The following is a 19774-nucleotide window of genomic DNA, read 5'->3' on the forward strand; positions in this document are numbered from 1 at the left end:
CCGGGCTGATCGTCAGCATGGGAAGGGAGCCCACTGAGCACAGTGCCAGCCCAATCCCAGCCACGCTCTTCTGGGAGGAAACCCCTTATGGGACTCACCTTCGAGCAGACACGCACAGGACTGGGCTCCCAAGCCTATGTCAGGAGTAAGTCCCATTATAGTCAGTGGGTCTTACTCCCAGGTAAGTGTGGAGAGGGTGGCAGCCTCAGAGTACCTGTACTGAGGGCAGGATGTAGGTACTATCGGGCTGCAGCTGCAATCCTTATCCACGCTTACTTGGGAGTAAGCCCCATTGACTATAATGGGATTTACTTCTGAGTAGACACGCATAGGCGCGGGCTCTGCGTCAAACGCACCTTACGAGGAAGAGCCACAGAATTGCAGCCCAGTAAGAATAAACCAGAAGCCTACAGGACAAGCACATCCCTGCGATCGCGCTGCATGCTGGGCAACCAGGGGCTGGAGAGTGGAACGCGCTGGGGGGGGCTTGAATGACGTCACAATTCGTGACGCCACCCCAACGTGTGGCCCGCGCGCGGGCGCGCGCTGCATCCTGGGACTCGGAAGGTTCCCCAGAGGGGTGGGCGGCCATTTTGTGCCTGTGTGCGGCTCGAGAGCGAGCGACGGTTGGCGGCGCGGTGCGGAAGAGCAGCAGCAGCAGGGCCCGTTCCTCGTCATGGGTCGGAAGAAGAAGAAGCAGCTGAAGCCCTGGTGCTGGTATCCTTTCCCAGTGGGGGAGAGCGGGCGGGCTCCGTCGTCGCGGCCTGGCTCCGCCCGCCTCTTTCCTACTGAGGGAGCGCCTCAGCGGTGTCCGCCCAGAGCCCGACTCCCTCTGGGCTCAGGCACCGCTTCCCCCCCTTCACTGGGCCCGCCCAGGCCTTCCCCAGCCCTGCTGAAGCCAGCCTCGCCACCTCCAGGCTGGCCTCCTGACTCCGGAGAGGAGCAGCCAGCCGCCATCTTCCTCTCCCGGCCTGCCCGCCGCTCCTTGAGGGGCCTCTTGTGGCGCGCTCCTTGAGTGGGCCTGTGGCCTTCTCCTTAAGCCACGTCTGCCCGACGTTGCGTACGCGCGGCAGGGACCCAGCATCTGGGCTGGGCAGAAGTGGGTTTAATTGCCATAAGGGGACGTCTGTCTCCAGATCCAGAAGAAGTTCGTCTCTCCGTCTCAGAGCTTCGAGCTGCTCTCTAAAGGGTTCAGAAGCGGGGCTGGCCGTTTCCAACACAGAATGGTCTGCAGGTGTGCTGCAGGAGTTTGGGGGAGGCTCATTATGAGTAGGGCCATTGGCGGGTGTGAGCCCCCCACCAACAGCACAGTGTGCCTTGTCAGTTGTCCAGAAATGAAACCATTTTAGGACCTTGTCAGTATGCTGTGAGATGAAAAGTCTCTGCATTTGTACAGTTCATTTTGTTTTGGGGCGTGTGCATGGGTGGTGTTTCCTTTTGGTGGCGCTGTTCAGTTGGCTCCTCCTGATAGTTCCTCTGTTTCATTTCTCACTGCTATGGCAAGTGATAGAGTTCTTATTAAGGGACAGATCCTGTCCATCTTTCCAGCGCTGATGTAGCCGTGCCAGTAATGCATCCACTGCATTCTGCAGTGGTGGGGCAGTCATGGAGGTCTCCTCAAGGTACGAAACATTTGTTTGCTTGCCATGTGGCTGCATTGTGAAGCCCTGGAGCCCATCAGCTCTGGAAAGCTGGACAGGATCAGGCCCCAATTTCCATAGTTGGTACTTAACATAATTTTAGAAACATCTTAGCAGCTTCCCTTCCCAGTAATGGAACAGGTTGAGCCTCATTATTTGCCTGGGCTCCGTTCCAAGCACTCACCTGGATGGCAAAAAACACACTATAGCAAATCAATTTAAAAAACAAAGTTTCTTTGCTCCAGTGTTTGAAAAACAGCCTTGTTGACCTTTGTGATGTAAGATAAGAGTCATTAAGAAGACAGTCCATCTATCAGTCCTCTGCTTCACTCAGCTCCTCCCTTCACCAATGCAAAGTGATCACCTTTCTTTCACATGCTCAGGGGGAAGTGACAGGTCACCTGGAGAGAGAAGGATTGGTGAATTGTCAGCCAGCTGCCCCCTCTCTCATGCCTCAAGGAGGCTACAGTAAAGGACTTCAGTTTTTTTAACTGATTTTAAAGGGGTGCATTTTTCCCCTTCTCCAGGGATCAGCACATTCCTTCAAATCTGTGTATAAAAAATCCGTGTATAAATAGGTTGGACCTGTATCAGCTTGCTTTCCTCTTAGCAGTGAACTTCTAGTTCACACTTTTGGTCTTGATACTCTTTATCTTTCTCCTCCCATCAGTTTTTTCAATTTTATGCAAAATGTTTATTTTGGTCCTTTTTAAAATGTTTCTACCATCCCTCCTCATTTATCATTTTGACCTTACAGTGAATAATCTTTATCCTTGCTAGAGGAGGATTGAGAATGTATGGAATACAAAGGAAAATATAGAATTAGCAAGAACTGCAATAAGAAGCATGGTGGGGTAAAGGGTGGAAAGTGAAGGAATATATTTTGGGTAAATGTACCACTGTAATGCCTTTTTCTAGGAATTTACTATGTTTTACAGTAAAGATAATGGATTTGGTACAAATAACAAGAGATTAAAGAAGTTCAAGTATTTTTAAGGCTATATTTTCTGTAAATAAACATTTGTATCCAGTTCCTATAGAATGCTTCAGAGGTAAAGTACTTTATAGGAGATGTAATTTAACAGAACTTTAGTGACTGATTAACAACCCAATCCCATGTATGTCTACTCAGAAGTAAGTCTCATTAGTGTCAGTGGGGCTTACTCCCAGGAAAGTGTGATAGGATTGGACTGTAAATCAGGTAAAATGCTCTTTTAGAGTGAGGAAATGTGTGTACTCCTGGAGCAGAATATCAAGGAAAATTAGTCTTAAGACCTCTATGTTAGCTCTGCTCTTATAAAGCCCTTTATGGATAAATATAAGCTCATTGTGTTTCATGGATGTGATGAATATCATGATTTTTAATGATTTATGCTGTGTTTATGATATAGCTGCACATTTAGCAGTCAACTCCCTTGCTTTTAATGTATTTTTAAGCTATGGTGAATAGGGAATTATTTCAGGGTTTGGTGCTCTCAAACAGGGATTAGCAAGGACATCAGCAGAGTCTACACTTTAAGCTCTGTGTATTTGTTAAATAATGTGGTTAGGTCAGTGGTTCTCAAATTTTTAATACTGGACCCATTTTTTAAAATGAGAATCTGTGAGGACCCACCAAAAGTGATGTCATGACCGGAAGAGACATCATCAAGCAGGAAAATTTCTAACAATCCTAGGATGTAATCCTACCTACACTTACCCAGGAGTAAATCCCATTGACTCTCATTATTAAAAGCATATGCATAGCAGTATATGTTAAAAGTACACGTATACTTTTAAAGTAGAACTTAAAGTGTACTCTAATGTACAAGTGTACTTTTAAAAGTATAAATCTGTAACACTTGCCCAAATGCAGTCACATACTAGTCTAATATATTAAAAATAAGATATTGAAATGAATGGGAACCCACCTGAAATTGGCTCACGACCCACCTAGTGGGTTCCGACCCACAGTTTGAGAAACACTGGATTAGGTCATTGCACAACAAAAGTGGAACTTTGTCACTGTCTTTAACAGGCCTCCATAACTCCAGTTGCTACTGGTAAATGTCTCTAGTGACGCAGGATGCCTAGCAGTACATAGATTCTCTCTGATTTCTCCATGAGTTGCAGGAGACTGGAGATGGGGTAACTATGGAATGGAATTGCCTCCTTCTTTCTCTCCAAAGAGCAGGGAAAGACAATTCTCTCATTGCACATAGATTTAGAAATGGCTGTTTTTGCCACATGATTCACAACTGGTCCTCGTGCACGTGTAGAAGATTTAGAACAAAGGAGGTGTACGTAGTGATATAAATAATGATTGGAATTTTTTCACACCAGAATGTGTGGATCTGTACTTTCATATACCTCACTCAGATGGTATTGGTTATCGTCTTGTGGGTTTATAGCTGCGCATCTGCCTTGCAGCCTTTGCTAGTGTGCTTAGCAACTCTCCTTTCCATTAAAGGTGTGTATTTCTGAAATATGCAGCATACCTGTGTACTTATTGAAACAATAAAAAAGTGCAAAAACAAGATTAGTAATTATAGATACATGCATTTGAAAGCTTCATAGTAGTTGCACTTATCTTTCTTTCCTAGAGAATAATTGTAGTAATGTTTACCCACGTACATGTTTTAACTGTAGTACATATGTTTTGATTTTGTTTTCCTTAACAATCTTTAATAGGTATTGTAATAGGGATTTTGATGATGAGAAAATCCTCATTCAGCACCAAAAAGCAAAGCACTTTAAATGCCATATATGTCATAAGAAACTCTATACTGGGCCTGGTTTAGCTATCCACTGTATGCAGGTAAGTGCTCAGCTGTACTCTTGCCTTATGTGGTGGTCTCCCTCAGAGCAATGTGGTATTTGTTAATCTTTATATTGTTAATAATATTTGAAAATGGAAGCACTCATAACCTTGGCTTCTTTGCCAGACACTGGCTTAGTAGGGCATTCTTTGGTTGGAAAATAGTCATTATTATATTTATATAGTAATAATAATACAATTAGTCATTTATATTTCTCTACCAGGAAGAATGTTGATTGCGGTAGAAGTACAGTAGGTCCTCAGTCTGTTTCCATCTCCTTGGCACGGATACTGAAATAGGCGGATAATGAAATCTGCAGTCGTGTGAATGGTAGTGCCTTCTGGTCATGTCCACAAGTGTTCTGAGACATGGAGTGGCCGCGCACGACCTCCCCGTATCTCAGAACACCTTTGGATGCGACCTCCAATGATATCCAGGAGATCCTCTGAGGTCCTCCAACACAGTCTTGTGATCTGCATTGAATCATATCTATGGATTACAAACCCACAGATGACAAGGACCCAACTGTATATAAGTTTGCACATGTGCATAGATTCGCTTTCACATTGTCTTGGCAGGCCTTTTCTTATCCTTTCCCAAGTAAGATGAATTAGGAACACATTGCCAAAGTGACTTGTTCTGCTAGATGACCAGAAGTGACCACTAGTTGGGGATTTCACAGTGGGAGTAGAATGCCCTGGACTATGGTGGAAAATACAACTTTTTATTAGAGGTTTGTTTGTATGCATTCTGATTTTCAGGTCTAGATGTTTCAAAAGTAGTTAACATTAAAAACAGGAAGTTGGTTTCTGGGTGTAGCTGCTGGTGGATCATAAAGCTGAAGCAGGCTGAACTAGCCCCTAGAAAACTGATTAGTAAGAAGAACCTGACAGCAAGTGACAATTGTAGAGGAGGAGGTGGTATTACCTCTAATTGACAGCAGACTGAAGGTCAGCTTCTGGCTGCCCTCTCTTTCTAGCAGCAGCAAGGTGCTGAGGGAACAGAATGGTAATAGTCTTCATCCCAGCTCAGATGTTTTGGTGGTTGCTGGTTTCAAACAAAATTATTACCACACAGTATACTGAAAAATTACACATGTCCTGTGCTATTTAACATGGAGATAAGGCCTAAAGTTTGCTCATTAGCATTGTTGCTTGATGGGTATGACACACATGGTTGTATGGTGGCAGGCACTGTCACAGTGTTGAATTTGTCCAACTTCCTGTTCTCTTGATAGTCCACTGTATTGCTTATTCTAGAATACCAGGTGCTGTAGGCTTATACCAGGGGTGCCCAAACCCCGGCCCTGGGGCCACTTGCGGCCCTCAAGGACTCCCAATGTGGCCCTCGGGGAGCTCCCAGTCTCCAATGAGCCTCTGGCCCTCTGGGGAGTTGTTGGAGCCCGCACTGGCCCAACCCAACTGCTTTCAGCATGAGGGAAACTGTTTGACCTCTCGTGTGAGTTGTGGGATGAGAGCTCCCTCCACTGCTTGCTGTTTCATGTCTGTGGTGCAGCAGTGGCAGCAAAGGAAAGGCTGGCTTTGCTTTGTGCCAGGCCGTTTATAGGCCTTGAGCTATTGCAAGACCTTTATTCATTCATATAAGTTAATCTTTAATATATTCATTTATGTAAATTTATTCAAATTTTAAATGTAAATTAATTCTTTTTTTCCCTGGCCCCCGACCCAGTGTCAGAGAGATGATGTGGCCCTCCTGCCAAAAACTTTGGCTTATACCATAGTCTTTCGAGACTGAAGGTTGCCAGCCAACCAACCAATAATATGCAGCATCACTTTCCCCTTTCATTATACCATTATTCTGAGCATGTGCAGAACTGTTAAGCAAGCAGAAATAAAAGTAGTGTTTGTTGCATATAATCGTGACCTCATGCACATCTTAGTCTTTGTAACAGTTACCTGAACTCAATTTTCCAGTTCATATATATGACATTATTCCCCAGTGTTCTTTCCCCAATGTTCTTTCCCCAATGTTATCTTCCTAATCACAACACGTTGCTATGAGACACTTGCAAGCAAATGGGCTTCTTAATCTAATCTTTTTGATTTAATTACATTAAAAATAAACCTATAAATACAATTACAAGTGAAACTTGTATTATGTTAATGAAAATGTCTTATAGCTCTGAGTGGGGCCATTGTGAGCTCAGGTTTTCTCCCCAAAGTCATTGTGCAGAGAATATGTAGAAGAATTGTTTCTTTTGTTATGCAAACATAAAAATTGGCAGAAATGTTTTTCTAGACATGAAAAATTTCAGGTGTAGAGTCACAATCAATCCCATTAATTTCCATTTGCTTTTAAATGGCTACTTCGTAAATTGAGACACACATGCATTTTTACCTGACAACTTCCTGAACAATCTCAGATCCAGAGCCAATACTAGTTTTAAATAGTAATGGTCATTTTTCAATATGGATGTAAAAGACTAATGTGATGCATCATCCTGTGTAGTAGACATGAAGTAGCATTCTGATTTGCGCTTGCACAATTAGGTTGAAGTGCTACAGTATAGTGGGGAGAAGTTGCTACAGAATTAAGGCCCAATTCTTTCCAACTTTCCAGCACAAATGCAGCCCTGTGGTAAGTAAACAAACATTCCTTATCTTGCCACCACTACCTCACCACAACAGGATGCAGCGCACACCCTGTTGGCACAGCTGCACCAGCACTAGAAAATTGGATAGGTTTGGGCCCTTAATCTCTCTCTGAAATCAAATGTTTAAATGCTATGCTCTTGGTTTATCTTTCAGTGTGAAAATGGCATAGAGAAATTTTAAATTTGGTATTTATGTGATTTTTATTTTGTCAACAGTCTCTGTATTTTAAAAGGTGGCTTCAGGAGCTCACCTTCCAGAATGCAAGCAGCTTTTAAGGGCTTCTGAAGCTGTTGCCACACACTGAGGCTTAACAAATACAGTTTTTTTGTTTTTTTTAAAGGGAAAATACTGCAAGGCAGCCACTTGCCCATACAAAATTCCAAGGGCACCAGTGGTGAGTGGGTGAATGGTTAAAAACAAACCTGGTCTTGTTGCAGCAGTCTTAATTTTCATGGAAATTTGATTTGTTTTTAAGATCAGTTGCTGGGATTCTCTGTTCTGGTTCTACTTAATTTACCTTTGTTTGGATTTTTCTTTTTGTAGGTACATAAAGAAACAATAGATGCTGTTCCAAATGCTATACCTGGAAGGACTGACATTGAACTGGAAATTTATGGTATGGAAGGCATTCCAGAAAAAGACATGGATGAAAGGAGAAGATTGCTTGAACAAAAAACTCAAGGTAAGTTAGAACTGTATTGAAGCTTTGTAATAGATTAGAACAAACTAATTATTTTACTGTGAGCAACTCTTAGATGTAGTTTTCAACAGGCAGTTGGACATGATCCTGTCCCCTTGAATTTGTAATGACTTTGTAGTCGTTCGTCAACTAATGCACATCAATTTTTCATTCACATTTATTTTTCCTCTAGAGTTTAATTTGGTGCTTATATATTATATCTGATATACTGGGTCTGAAATTGTTTTGATTTGTTCTTAGAACACTTTCATTATAATGTAATTATAATGGTGATGGTGTTTATAACCTTCTGATTACATTCTTGGTATAATAAAAGCTTTGACTAGCATTCATGCAAAATACTGGTTAACCAAATGTGCCGGTTTACAAAGCTTGTACTTAACAGGCTAACCGGCCTGCCATCTCTCCTCCCTCATTGAATAGGACTCAGCTCCTCCATGCCACTCTGTACACCTCCCTTCCTCATCATGGTGCTCTCCTTCCCAAGCAGGAGTCCTTTGGGTAGAAATTGGATATTTTTGTTGGCTCAGATTTAACTGTGTCATGGTAATGCTAGAGGCAAGTTTGGACAACTTAGACATTTTTGCAGGTAATCTTGAAAATCAATAGGGAAAGGAGGCATTCTTCAGCACTGCTGAAAGTGCTTGTGAAAAAAATTAGTTGCAGTTCAACCCCTAGCTTCTACTAAGACTTCCTAGGATTATCTGTTTGATCTAAACTGCAGGCAGAGTAGCTCCATCTTCAAATGTGTCTAATTGTAAATTGCTTGCTGTTTAATTTTAATTCTTTTATACAAATTTAAAAACTGTTTTTGCAGAAAGTCAAAAAAAGAAACAACAAGATGATTCTGATGAGTATGATGATGATGAATCTTCAGCTTCAACCTCATTTCAAGCACAGCCTGTGCAACCCCAGCAAGGATATATACCACCAATGGCACAACCAGGCTTACCTCCCGTGCCAGGTGCACCAGGAATACCGCCAGGTAGCAGATTTTTAAGTATGGCAATAATTGAATAATTACTATATTCATGGGGACAGTTTAGCAGGGATATTATTTTAGAAGTAGAATACTAATTTAGAACCAAATTACAATCAGCATTTCAGGTTGCTATGTAAGCAATATAATAGTATTCTTTCTAGGAAATTTGAAGACTATAAAGCCAACCTGGCGGTTCGAAAGCATGTAAAAATGCGAGTAGATAAATAGGTACCATCTCTGTGGAAGGTAACAGCATTCCATATGCTTAGGCTATCATGCCGGCTGCTTGACCACAGAAACTGTCTACAGACAACGCCGGCTTTTTGGCTTAGGAACGGAGATTAGCACTGCCCCTAGAGTTGGAAACGACTAGGCATAACATCAGGGGGAACCTTTACCTTTAAAGCTAATGAACTATAGGTAGTTCTCTCAGTACAGGTTAGATTCTGGAAATCTGTAGTTAAGTTAAAATACTTATTTACGCAGCATAAACACAATTGTGTTTGTTGCTGCATAAATAATTTGCTGTAGTAGTTGAAAAATAGTATAGAAATATTTACTTCTATAAAATAGATAATTATCTGATCCCTAATAAATGTTCACTCTGTAGTAACCTTGGTTTTTTGGTTGTGTAATGTACAAAATTGGACCTTAGAGGAGCGTAGATGGGGTTGGATTGCATTTGTATTAGTTGCGTTTTACAATGTGTGTATTTCATTTTACAAGTTACTATTTGTATTAATTGGAGAGGAACATGAGCACAATTTTATTAAGTACCGTACTGGCTCTTCATTCACTTTTGCATCTCCAATAGCAGTGTCTCTCCCCCTTGCAAGCTAGCATCTCTCTCTATTTCTAAAACCAGTGCTTTTGTGCCTGCATGAAAAAATTGGAGCAGATGGACTGCACCTTCTCAAAAGCATGATGCAGCTGTCCTTAAGTTGGGATGTCTGTAAAATGTCCTTAAGTGGAGAAGTACCTGTACTTAAAATAGTTTGGAAAATCTTAAATAAAAAAGATGTATATGTAATTTGTAAGATTGAAGAAATCTATTTTTTTCCTTTTTTAAGCTCATTTTAAACTGCTGTAGTTTTCACTCAGTTGTTATCCTGTTAACAGGATAACAAACTGGATAAGATAATGGGCAAGTATTTTGTTCATCCTTTGTATCAAAATTGAATGTTTTTACTCTTATTTTCTGTTTAGACATTATTTGTTACTACTTTGTATCTTGAAGTATATGATTTATGATCCATATTCTTCATGCTGCTATTATACTACTTTGAATCACAATAATGGTAACTCATATTGCTGTTAAGCTTTGTCCTAGGGGCAGATTCTCTGAGCGAGCTAATAGTTATTGTTACAAATCCAATATAACCAAAGAACAATATCTACAGCATAACCTTTCATTGTAAGCTTCTTTGAGAGCTAATCTTGACTGAAAAGCGGTTATAAAGAAAACAAATCATTCTCACTTTTAGGTATACCACCATTAATGGCAGGTGTTCCACCAATGATGCCAGGCATGCCCCCAGTGATGCCAGGAATGCCACCTGGGTAAGGACAGTTTATGGGTTTAAACTATGATTCTTGCTTAAGCAAACATGCTTCACACTTTCGTGTTTGTGCTTTCACCATCCACGGGTGTTTTTTTTAAACCTGAAAAATAATTGAACATTCTTTTAATAATCTTATTCAAAAGATTTGGGAAAATGGTATTCCTTAATTTCAGATCATTCTGAAATTTGTTTGCTTCTAGTATTGAAGTATGTTTGTATGTTCCTAGTGAGAGGTGATGGTGGTAGCTTGTTCTCCCTGTTAAAGCGATTCAGTTTCCAAAACAATATTGCCAACTTTGCTGCAGCCTTTAGGGTCAAGGATAATTAAAACGGTTTGTTGCACAATGGACCTTTTCTTTGTACTGCATTGGTTCAGTGGTTGGATATGGCTTTCTGAAGTGGTGTGTCAAAGGGATCTGTCTCAGTACTTCTGAATTAGAGCTAGAAATAAGAATTTTAGCTTCCTGTCTTTCATTCTTCTTCTTTGGGGTTCTGCCTCTCTTCCATCCTCATTTCTTTCATAGGTATAGAGGGAATGGTGAGCTTAGGCTGCAACACTGCTTCGTTCTCTGCTTAGTCTTCTGAGACCAACTTTGCCTTCTGACTTCAGAAGACATGGTGGAGACCTTACTTTGGTCTTACTCCCTAAGGAGACCTTATCTAGCTTTTACCTTACTTTGAGTTAGTGCTGGAAGACATAGTACGATACAGATAGGGCTGCCATCATTTTATTGCTGAAAGCAGGAATTCCTTATGCTTATCAATTTATGAAAATTCTTGGATAACCTCAGTAATACATGTGCCAGAATTATTTGCATTAGGTTTGATTTTCATACCAGTCTTATTTTGAATAGGATGATACCTATGGGTGGAATGATGCCTCCAGGGCCAGGAATCCCACCTCTCATGCCTGGTATGCCACCAGGTAGGTCAGGGGTGACGAATCCATACTGTGGTGAGAGTTACTTTTTTGTTTCTTGTTTCTGTTTTTAAAGTGGATCTGGAATTGTAGAAATCACGAGTACAGAATTACATCTAAACGCAGTTGTAGAGCACTTGGTTTTATGGCAGTTTGAAACAGTATGAACTCATTTTGTCTTATAATTTTGGTATGAGATGTATTTTATAACAGGTATGAACTCTTGTGTTATGAATAGAAACTTTAATACTGGGCACCAGCATAAATGTGGCACCCAGGGAAATTTTGGTTTCTATAAAGTTGTAGTGCAAATTGGACTAATTAAGAAAAATATTTTAAAATGGTTCATAGGTTGTGTCACTCTGTCTATGGACTCTTCTTATTTTCATCACATGCAGTTGTTTTCCAAAATTGTATTAACATACAAATCCTTTTCACATCATTTGATCAATCATGTAAAGTAATCTAAAGACTTTATTGGCTGAAGCTCCTGAGCACTTTTGCCTCAGCTTTGCAGCTCCTAATGTGTTGTCACATATAATTGAGAGATGGGCTAAACTACCCATTTATTTACCTTGCAAAAAGATTTGGTTGTCTCACATTTCTGTTTTGAAAGTTCATTGAAAGTATGCAACCTATTCTAATTTTTATTGGCAAGTTTACCAGAATCTGGCAAGTTCCAGAAGTTTCTGACTTGGTAGACCTCATCATACATGCGCATCTCTCGCGCAGGTGTGGAGTGATACCACTGCACCATGACAGTACTAGAAGCTCTACAGGATGGCCACAAAGTTCCTATGCAGGCTTTAATGGCTTCATTTCCACACAAATTCATGCATAAGGACTTTGTGGCATCCTTTATTATGGCTATGGCATGGGGAAAGATTTCCAGACCTGCAGTGGATCCACTGTATTCCGGACTAGTCACTTTCTGCTGTTGCTGACCTACAGATATGTCACTGAATTCACCTTAAAGCAGAAATTGTTAATTCAGATCTGTTTCCCTCCTGGCAGTTGGTCTAGGGCAGTGGTTCTCAAACTTTCCCAGCTTGCAGCTTCCTTGATCCTTGTAGCCATTGGCCACAGCTCCCCATTACAACACCTCACCTCAGTTACCCCCAAAATGGGGATGAAGGTGTTATAATTATACACTAAAAAAAAAACAAAAAACTGCCAGCACTCTGAGGCTGCAATCCTAACCACACTTACCTGAGAGTAAGCCCCATTGAACAAAATAGGACTTACTTCTGAGTAGACCTGGTTAGGATTGTGCCCTAAGTTTGTTAGCAGCACACCAGCAAACCTGAAGGGTTTTGGAAAGGGAGGGGGTAGTGATGAATTTGCTGGGGGAGGAGAAGACTTTGTTTTGTGTGTATCTGCTAATTGCAAACTGAGACCTAGAGGCTGTTTGGCTGCAATCCTAACCTCACTTTCCTGGGAGTAAGTCCCATTGAACACAATAGGATGTACTTCTGAGTAGACCTAGCTAGGATTGTGCCTTTTGTCTTACAACAGCAGTCAACAGAGTACCCCCCCCCCCAAAAGTAGGCAGGAGGAAAAAGGGGGGTGGCTGAAAAGGAGTGGGTATTTTTATTTTTAATCAAGTTTTGGAGACAAAGCCATCAAGAGTGGCTTTTTTTTCTTTTTTGAAGGGGGAGAGGAAAAGAGAAAGGTGAAGATCCCTGGTTAAGCTGACACAGACCTCAAGCCTATGTAGGTCTACTCAGAAGTAAGTCCCATTTGAGTCAATGGGGCTTGCTCCCAGGAAAGTGTGGAAAGCATTGCAGCCACCCAGAGCAAGATTACAACTCACCCTAAAGTAGATGGGGGCATGCTCACATACATGCAGATGCCACCGCTTTTCCCCCCAGGCAAGATGGAGGAATGCAGGCTGGGGCATTTGGACACCCCCCCCCCCACTAAGAGCAGGCTGACTCCTTCCTTCCCAAGCAGAGGAAAGTGCTGAGCTGCTTGTACTTACTCTTCCCTCCCAGTTTGAAGCCTGCAAGGAGTTCGCCCTGAGCTGATGAGATGCAGCACATCTGCCGCTGCCTGGCTACCCTTCTCTCCCACCTCTCCCCACCTTGTTTCACATACCCTCCCCACCTCATGTTGCCCCACCCACCTAGTTCACAGCTGCAGAAAAGCAGCAAGTCAGCAGGCAGCATGTGTAGCTGAGCAGAGCAGTGCAGCTACGGCCACCGCCCCGGCGGCTAGCCATGCCTCCCTAGGGAGCCGGGACGCACAGATTGAATACCTCAGGTCTAGGGATTAGATTATAACATGTTTCTCTGGACAGAATAGTAAAGGATTCTCTCTCTGCGTTTGCTTGAAATTTAACGTTCTGTTTAGTATATCTCAAAATTAATTTGAAGTTACAGGTTCAATTTTGCCTATAAATAATTGTAATAACTGAAAACTGTATAAAGAATAAAATTCTTGTTTCAGGCATTAACCTCGCCCATTTACAGTACAAGTCAATTGTTACAAAACTATAAATGTACAACTTTCTAACATTAACAATGATTTCTAATAACAAACTAAAACTGTATGTAAAAACATTTGCACTAGTTTTAACCAAGGGAAATGCTGCTAAAGCAGCCACTTATGTTGTGATCTCTAAATTACTGTCAATTTAAAACTCTGTTTTAAGCATGCAAAAGGACTGCTTCTTACACATGGGCAGCCCAATCCTAACGTGTGCTGGAATAGGCAGAGCAATCAGCGTGTGCCACATCCAGCACATATTAGGAGATAAAAGAAACACATGTCGAAGTAAGGAGACTTATGTCCCCTTACCCTTGCCACCACAATGGTGAAATTGCTGGTGCAGGTCCGAGCACCATGGTGTAATGTCAGGCTGCTCAGGAGGGGAGTAAGGAACCAGCCTAACTGCAGGGTTGCCGATCCTGGCCCACCCTCCCCTTGCCCTGAAACGCCCCTGGAATACCTTCCCCAGCCCCCTCATGCCAGCCATCCCAGGCCAGTGCAACCTTACCTGCTCATGCTAGCGTGGAGGCTGGATATAGCCTCCACAGGCTGGTGTGAGTCCTCATGCAGGCCCAGCCAACTGTCTTGGAAGCACAGACGTGCCTTATGGCACATTTGTGACATTCCCAGGCTGGTGCAAGGGACTTGCTCTGTCTGAAGACTGACAGGATTGTGATCTAAGTTGCAGGCCAGTCAGCCAGTATGGCAAACTTTTTATTTGATCATTTCCACAGACAGTGCTGCAGTTGTCTAAGAAAACTTTTCTTAAAGAAAACTTATCTAAAATAATAGCTTTTCAAAATACAGCTATGGAGCAATACTGTATCATGGTGCAGTCTTGATTCTGTATAGGGGTGCTTAATCACACTGAGTATACACATTTTCTAATTTTTAATTCTGACTTGGCAGCTGACCACATTGACTGAATTTTAGTTCTGAGAAGCCTAATGAATAATGAGAAGTCTTACAAAGCCTTTTGGTACCAAAAGGGTATGAATTTGCTCTTTAAAAAGCACAGTTTTGATTTTGTGGTCATATCCTGCATGCATTTCTGGCTGTTTGTCTTACTAGTAGAAAATATTGAAATAGGGACATGCCTGAAGAAAACTTTGTTGTATAATACTAAAATGTCAGAAAAGTACCACCAGAATAATTATGTTATAGGTATGCCACCACCTGTTGGTCCTCGCCCGGGTTTACCTCCCATGACCCAAGCACAGCCTGTGAATGCCCCAGGTGTTCTTAACAGACCTCTAGCTCCTGTTGCTGCACCAACCCCTCAGCCTCCAGTTACTAAACCACTGTTTCCCAGTGCAGGACAAGTAAGTTGTTTTGGTGTTTTCTGTTTTGTTTTTTTAATGCTGTATAATCTAAAAGTCCTTCAGTGTGGTGTTGATTTCTTTTTCTTCAACATGTAAATTGCAATAACCCTTTGCAGTGCAGAAATGCTAGAGCTCTTGTCAGTGAGACTCTTAGTCAAATAATGTGCTCATGTTTTAGTACATTCATACTACAATTTTGCTATGTATAACTACCATATTTCCCTCTGCTCATAGCTGCAGAGAACCTGCGTATCAACTGAAAGTACAAAGTGGGGGGAGGGGGAATTTAAATTATTATCTTCAGGAAGAAGTGTCTGATACTTGCCTGGGGCCATGTTCCGTGACTAGTTAGTAATCCTCAACTTTCGGCTACAGTTGTAGATACACTCACCAGATAGTAAGAGCCATTGTTATTACTGGGTTTCCTTCTGCGTAAACATTCTTTATCTTGCATTGATACATTCCTGTTCTCACAGAAATGTCTTAAACTGATAGATTGAGCAGGAGTTCTCATGCTTGTAGAAAAGAGCATACTCATACTTCTGAACTTGTTTAATATCTTATTCATGTTGAAAAACAATTAAAATTATTATTATTGCTATTATTAACAGTATTGTCACCCCACCTTTCTCTCTGAGGGGACCCAACTATGCAGAGTTTGATAATTCCATTTGGAGCATAATATAGCAGTCTTATGCAATTATAGATTAAAATACATTGATGTTGCAATTAGGGAGACATGATCATTTGCTCATTATCTGAGTCAAATGGTCTGTGTCAGAGGGACATGACTCTACTACTTCAGTGGATTAATTGTAAATGAATAAGGGTCAAATCCTATCCAATTTTTCCAGTACTGGTGCAGCTGTGCCAACAGGGCATTGCTGCATCTTGTGGTGGGGTGGTAATCATGGAGGCCTCCTCAAGGTTGCATTGCAGCTGCACCAGCACTGGAAAGTTGGATAGAATTGGGCCCTAAGTCTTCACCATCTATATAACCTGCAAGTATGTTGCAGAATGCTTCAGTGTGTATTGTTGCATTTTGAACTTCTGCAGGGAAACTGCTCATTTACAAAAACTGATCAGATAAGTTTCCCCTTGGTTATTTTTCACGAATTTATTTGGAGACTGTTTACTGTTTCCTTTCTTTTATGCTACAGATGGGGACACCTGTCACAAGCTCAAGTACAACTTCATCCAATTCAGAACTGTCAGCACCTTCTAAAGCTCTGTTTCCTAGCACAGCACAAGTACGCAGGAAGTTGCAGTTAAAAATTGCTTTGCCAGTTAACCCTTTAGACCGTCATGTAAATTTCAAAATGCCCTGCCTAAACATCTTCAGATAATTATGAATTCCTGATTATGTTTAGCTGTTCATGCCAGTCTTAAATCATTGCAAATTTTTACAAACTATGTACAGTATTTGGGTAAAAGAAAGAAATGAGAGATTCTACATTGTGGTTCTAAAGGGTTAAAAAGAGAGCATGAAAGCAGTTAAGTGCGTTTTAGTTGACAGTGATTTACTTGATGCATGGTTTCTTTTCTAGTTTATGCTGTTAATTCTGATGCATCATGATAGATTTAAGGAAATACCAGATTGCATTACATGCTAAATGCAGCCTGTTGAGTTTTGGTTTGGAATTCAGTGATTAGCTAAAATATGTGCTGTGTGCTTGTCTAAGCATTCTCTCATAAGCGAAACTAAGAGCTACGTGTAAAGTAAATCTTCCAAGCTATAAGAGTTGTCTTTCCCAATGGGTCATAAATGTAGTTTTTGTAGATTAAAGGATTGAGAAATAGTTCAGACAAATACAGTGCAGACAAATATCTAGGAACATCAGTGCATTTTTATGCAGAGAATGCTTTTAAACTGAGATCTGGTTTAATATTAGAAAGTTGGACACAATAACTTTCTTATAAAAAGCCTTCCTAAATATTCTAATTCTGTTTGAATTCTAACTTGCCTAATACAACTCTAAACTAATAATTACTAGATTACTCTAAATACCAAAATAGCATTAAACAGATCTGAGATATAATTACTGTATAGTGGGAAAGGCCAGCAACAAATAGACATGCAATTTGTTTTGCTTCTGTTGTGCGTTTTGATCTGCCATATCACAACCTTGTGGTATATGTGTTTGGAGTTTTATTTAGCTTGCCCACCCTTGTTTGCTTTGTTATCGCGTATTAAGACTGTACTTTTATTTTGGGCTAATTTATTTGTTTCTATAGACTGCAGTGCTACAAAGTTTAGTATATTTTATGTTTAAAATAGTATTGTACTTATATTTTAATTTTATAATTTACAGACTCATGCAGCTGTTCCAGGGCCAGTTGGTACAGATTTCAAACCTTTGAATAATACACCTGCAACTACTACAGAACCCCCAAAACCTACATTCCCTGCGTACACACAGTCTACAACTTCAACCACTAGTACAACAAATAGTACTGCAACTAAGCCAGCAACTTCTATAACAAGTAAGCCTGCTACCCTTACGACAACCAGTGCAACCAGTAAGTTGATCCATCCAGATGAGGATATATCGCTGGTAAGTTAAATAGGATTTCTCTCTGCTACCTAGATAATCATTATTTCCACATAAATGGTTATGCAGCTTATATAGCAGCCTCACTTTCTGCCCCTTATCTCAAAATTGTCTCAGTCTGACATGAATGATAGGTTTAGAATTGTTTTACATCATTCATTGTAGTACTCAAAAGCCATACTGGAAGCATTAGATTCTCTTCAGGCTATTTCATAGTCATTGGGGCTCTGTATGAAGTAAGTACAGGTAAGAGTTTAAATGTGAATAAACTTTATTGGTTTGGCAGAATTAGAAAATGTTAGTGTAGCACTTCATTTTAAACTTATGTCCTTTGATACTGGTCTCCTTAAGATTAAATTGCAGAGTTCATCCATGTATATAATAAAAATATTATCTCTTGAATTTGTATGAAATTGACTTTTATCTGATCTCATATTGTTGAAATTGTCTCTGTGTTTTCTTCTGTAGGAAGAAAGAAGGGCACAGTTGCCTAAATACCAACGTAATCTCCCTCGACCAGGGCAGACATCCATGGGCAATCCACCAGTTGGACCAATTGGGGGTATGATGCCACCACAGCCAGGAATTCCCCCACAGCAACAAGGAATGAGACCTCCAATACCACCTCATGGTAATAACACTAAACATAATTTTGTTGAATAATTCTGAGACTTATATTAAATGTGGAATTAACTTCTGAAAACTTTACTAATAGTGATATTACTTAAAAGATTTTTGTCAATAATTTTTTTTTTCAACAGGTCAGTATGGTGCTCATCACCAAGGCATGCCAGGATACCTTCCTGGTGCAATGCCTCCATATGGTCAAGGGCCTCCAATGGTGCCTCCTTACCAAGGTGGACCTCCTCGACCGCCAATGGGAATGAGACCTCCTGTAATGTCGCAAGGTGGCCGCTACTGATGTTACTACAAACGCTCTAATAGGTTTGGAGATTAAACCTTTTCTCATCTTGTGCTGTTAATATAGCCAAGCTTCCATCAATTAAAACTTCGTTGTGACTTTTAGAAAAATATTTCACATACAAGGAACTTGTTGGACATTCTTATTTTACATGGGAAAAATTTATTTAGAATAATAAAACAGGAGCTTTCCCTGATGTTGCAATTTATACTGTATGGCTTCTTTTTCATGTTTCATCTAGGTTTTTAGAAGTGAAGTATAGTAAATATGGTTCGTTAAATTGTGAAGGCGCTGGAATTACATGAACGTACCATCTTAAAGGCAAGTTCTGTAACCTTATGTTGCTGTTCATAAAATGATGCCTTCACAGCACTTCAAGTGCTGTTGGACTTCATGTCCCCAACAATAGTTTGGTGAGGGCTTTCACTATTACCATCTACTTGTACTCTTAAGTCCAAATGTGTAACAATGTATTTAGAATTCCTCCTGTTGCAGGGTTTATAGAATTGACCTACTAAGTTCATGTGACTTTCTGTACTGTTAACTTCATTGTAATAAAACAAAAGAAAAACAATTGTCTTTTTATTAATGACCAGCTGTGGACAACTGCCTGAAGGTTTGTACTGATGCATGCTATGGTAACTTGTGGTATAATAAACACAAATTTCCTGATGCTACATATATTCTGAATTATTTGAACTTCAAAGTCGCTGCTTTAAGTTGTATACTGTAGCAGACTCCTGAATAAGTAGACATAGACCTGTACACTTATTAACCAGTTGCAGTAATCTCTAAGAATTAGGGATAAATCAGCATCCATAGTTTTTTCTGCTTGCTGAAGGTTTCTATAGCATCTTTTTTTCTAGATTGTCATAGCTTACCTGATCGGAATATTGTCCGATGTGTCTTCTGCATGGAAATGTGCTTTGACTATGTGAACTTTACTTTTGGGCACATTTCTTAAACAGTTTGAAGATTATTTTTAGAACAGTTTCTGTTTTCATGTAGGAACCTCTACAACTTCATCTAAAATTTCAGAGGTTACATGTAAAGATATTGTACAGCGTTTGTTTCCATAATGAAGGTGGCAGACTAACCTTAAGAGTTCTCTGACGAATTCCAGATTGAGCCTATGATGATTTACAAGTTGGAAAAAGCATCCCTTTACTTGTGAATAGCAGAGACCCATGGGACTGGGAACATCCTAGTTTAAAAATTACAGCCAAAGCTGCACTCTAGACTGCCAACATTGTGTGGTATGATTGCCAGACT

General features: G+C 40.6%; 1 protein-coding gene across 7 annotated transcripts; it reads left to right on the top strand.

Moving 5' to 3' along the window:
- The first annotated feature begins 567 nt into the window (after positions 1-567).
- Positions 568-19179, top strand: ZNF207 (zinc finger protein 207). 7 transcript variants are annotated; one of them, XM_066615071.1, is made up of 11 exons: positions 568-717; positions 4311-4437; positions 7597-7735; positions 8571-8753; positions 10220-10295; positions 11152-11252; positions 14871-15028; positions 16189-16278; positions 17341-17583; positions 18049-18211; positions 18342-19179. In XM_066615071.1, the coding sequence occupies exons 1-11, from the start codon at positions 677-679 to the stop codon at positions 18500-18502; spliced, it is 1482 nt and encodes a 493-aa protein (XP_066471168.1). In that variant the 5' UTR covers positions 568-676; the 3' UTR covers positions 18503-19179. The 7 variants fall into 7 exon arrangements, with proteins under 7 accessions (XP_066471168.1, XP_066471171.1, XP_066471170.1 ...); XM_066615074.1 differs by having other exon boundaries at positions 11152-11222; XM_066615073.1 differs by having other exon boundaries at positions 8571-8738.
- Positions 19180-19774: the final 595 nt, after the last annotated feature.

This window comes from Tiliqua scincoides, chromosome 2, assembly GCF_035046505.1.
Source record: "Tiliqua scincoides isolate rTilSci1 chromosome 2, rTilSci1.hap2, whole genome shotgun sequence".
NCBI lineage: Eukaryota > Metazoa > Chordata > Lepidosauria > Squamata > Scincidae > Tiliqua > Tiliqua scincoides.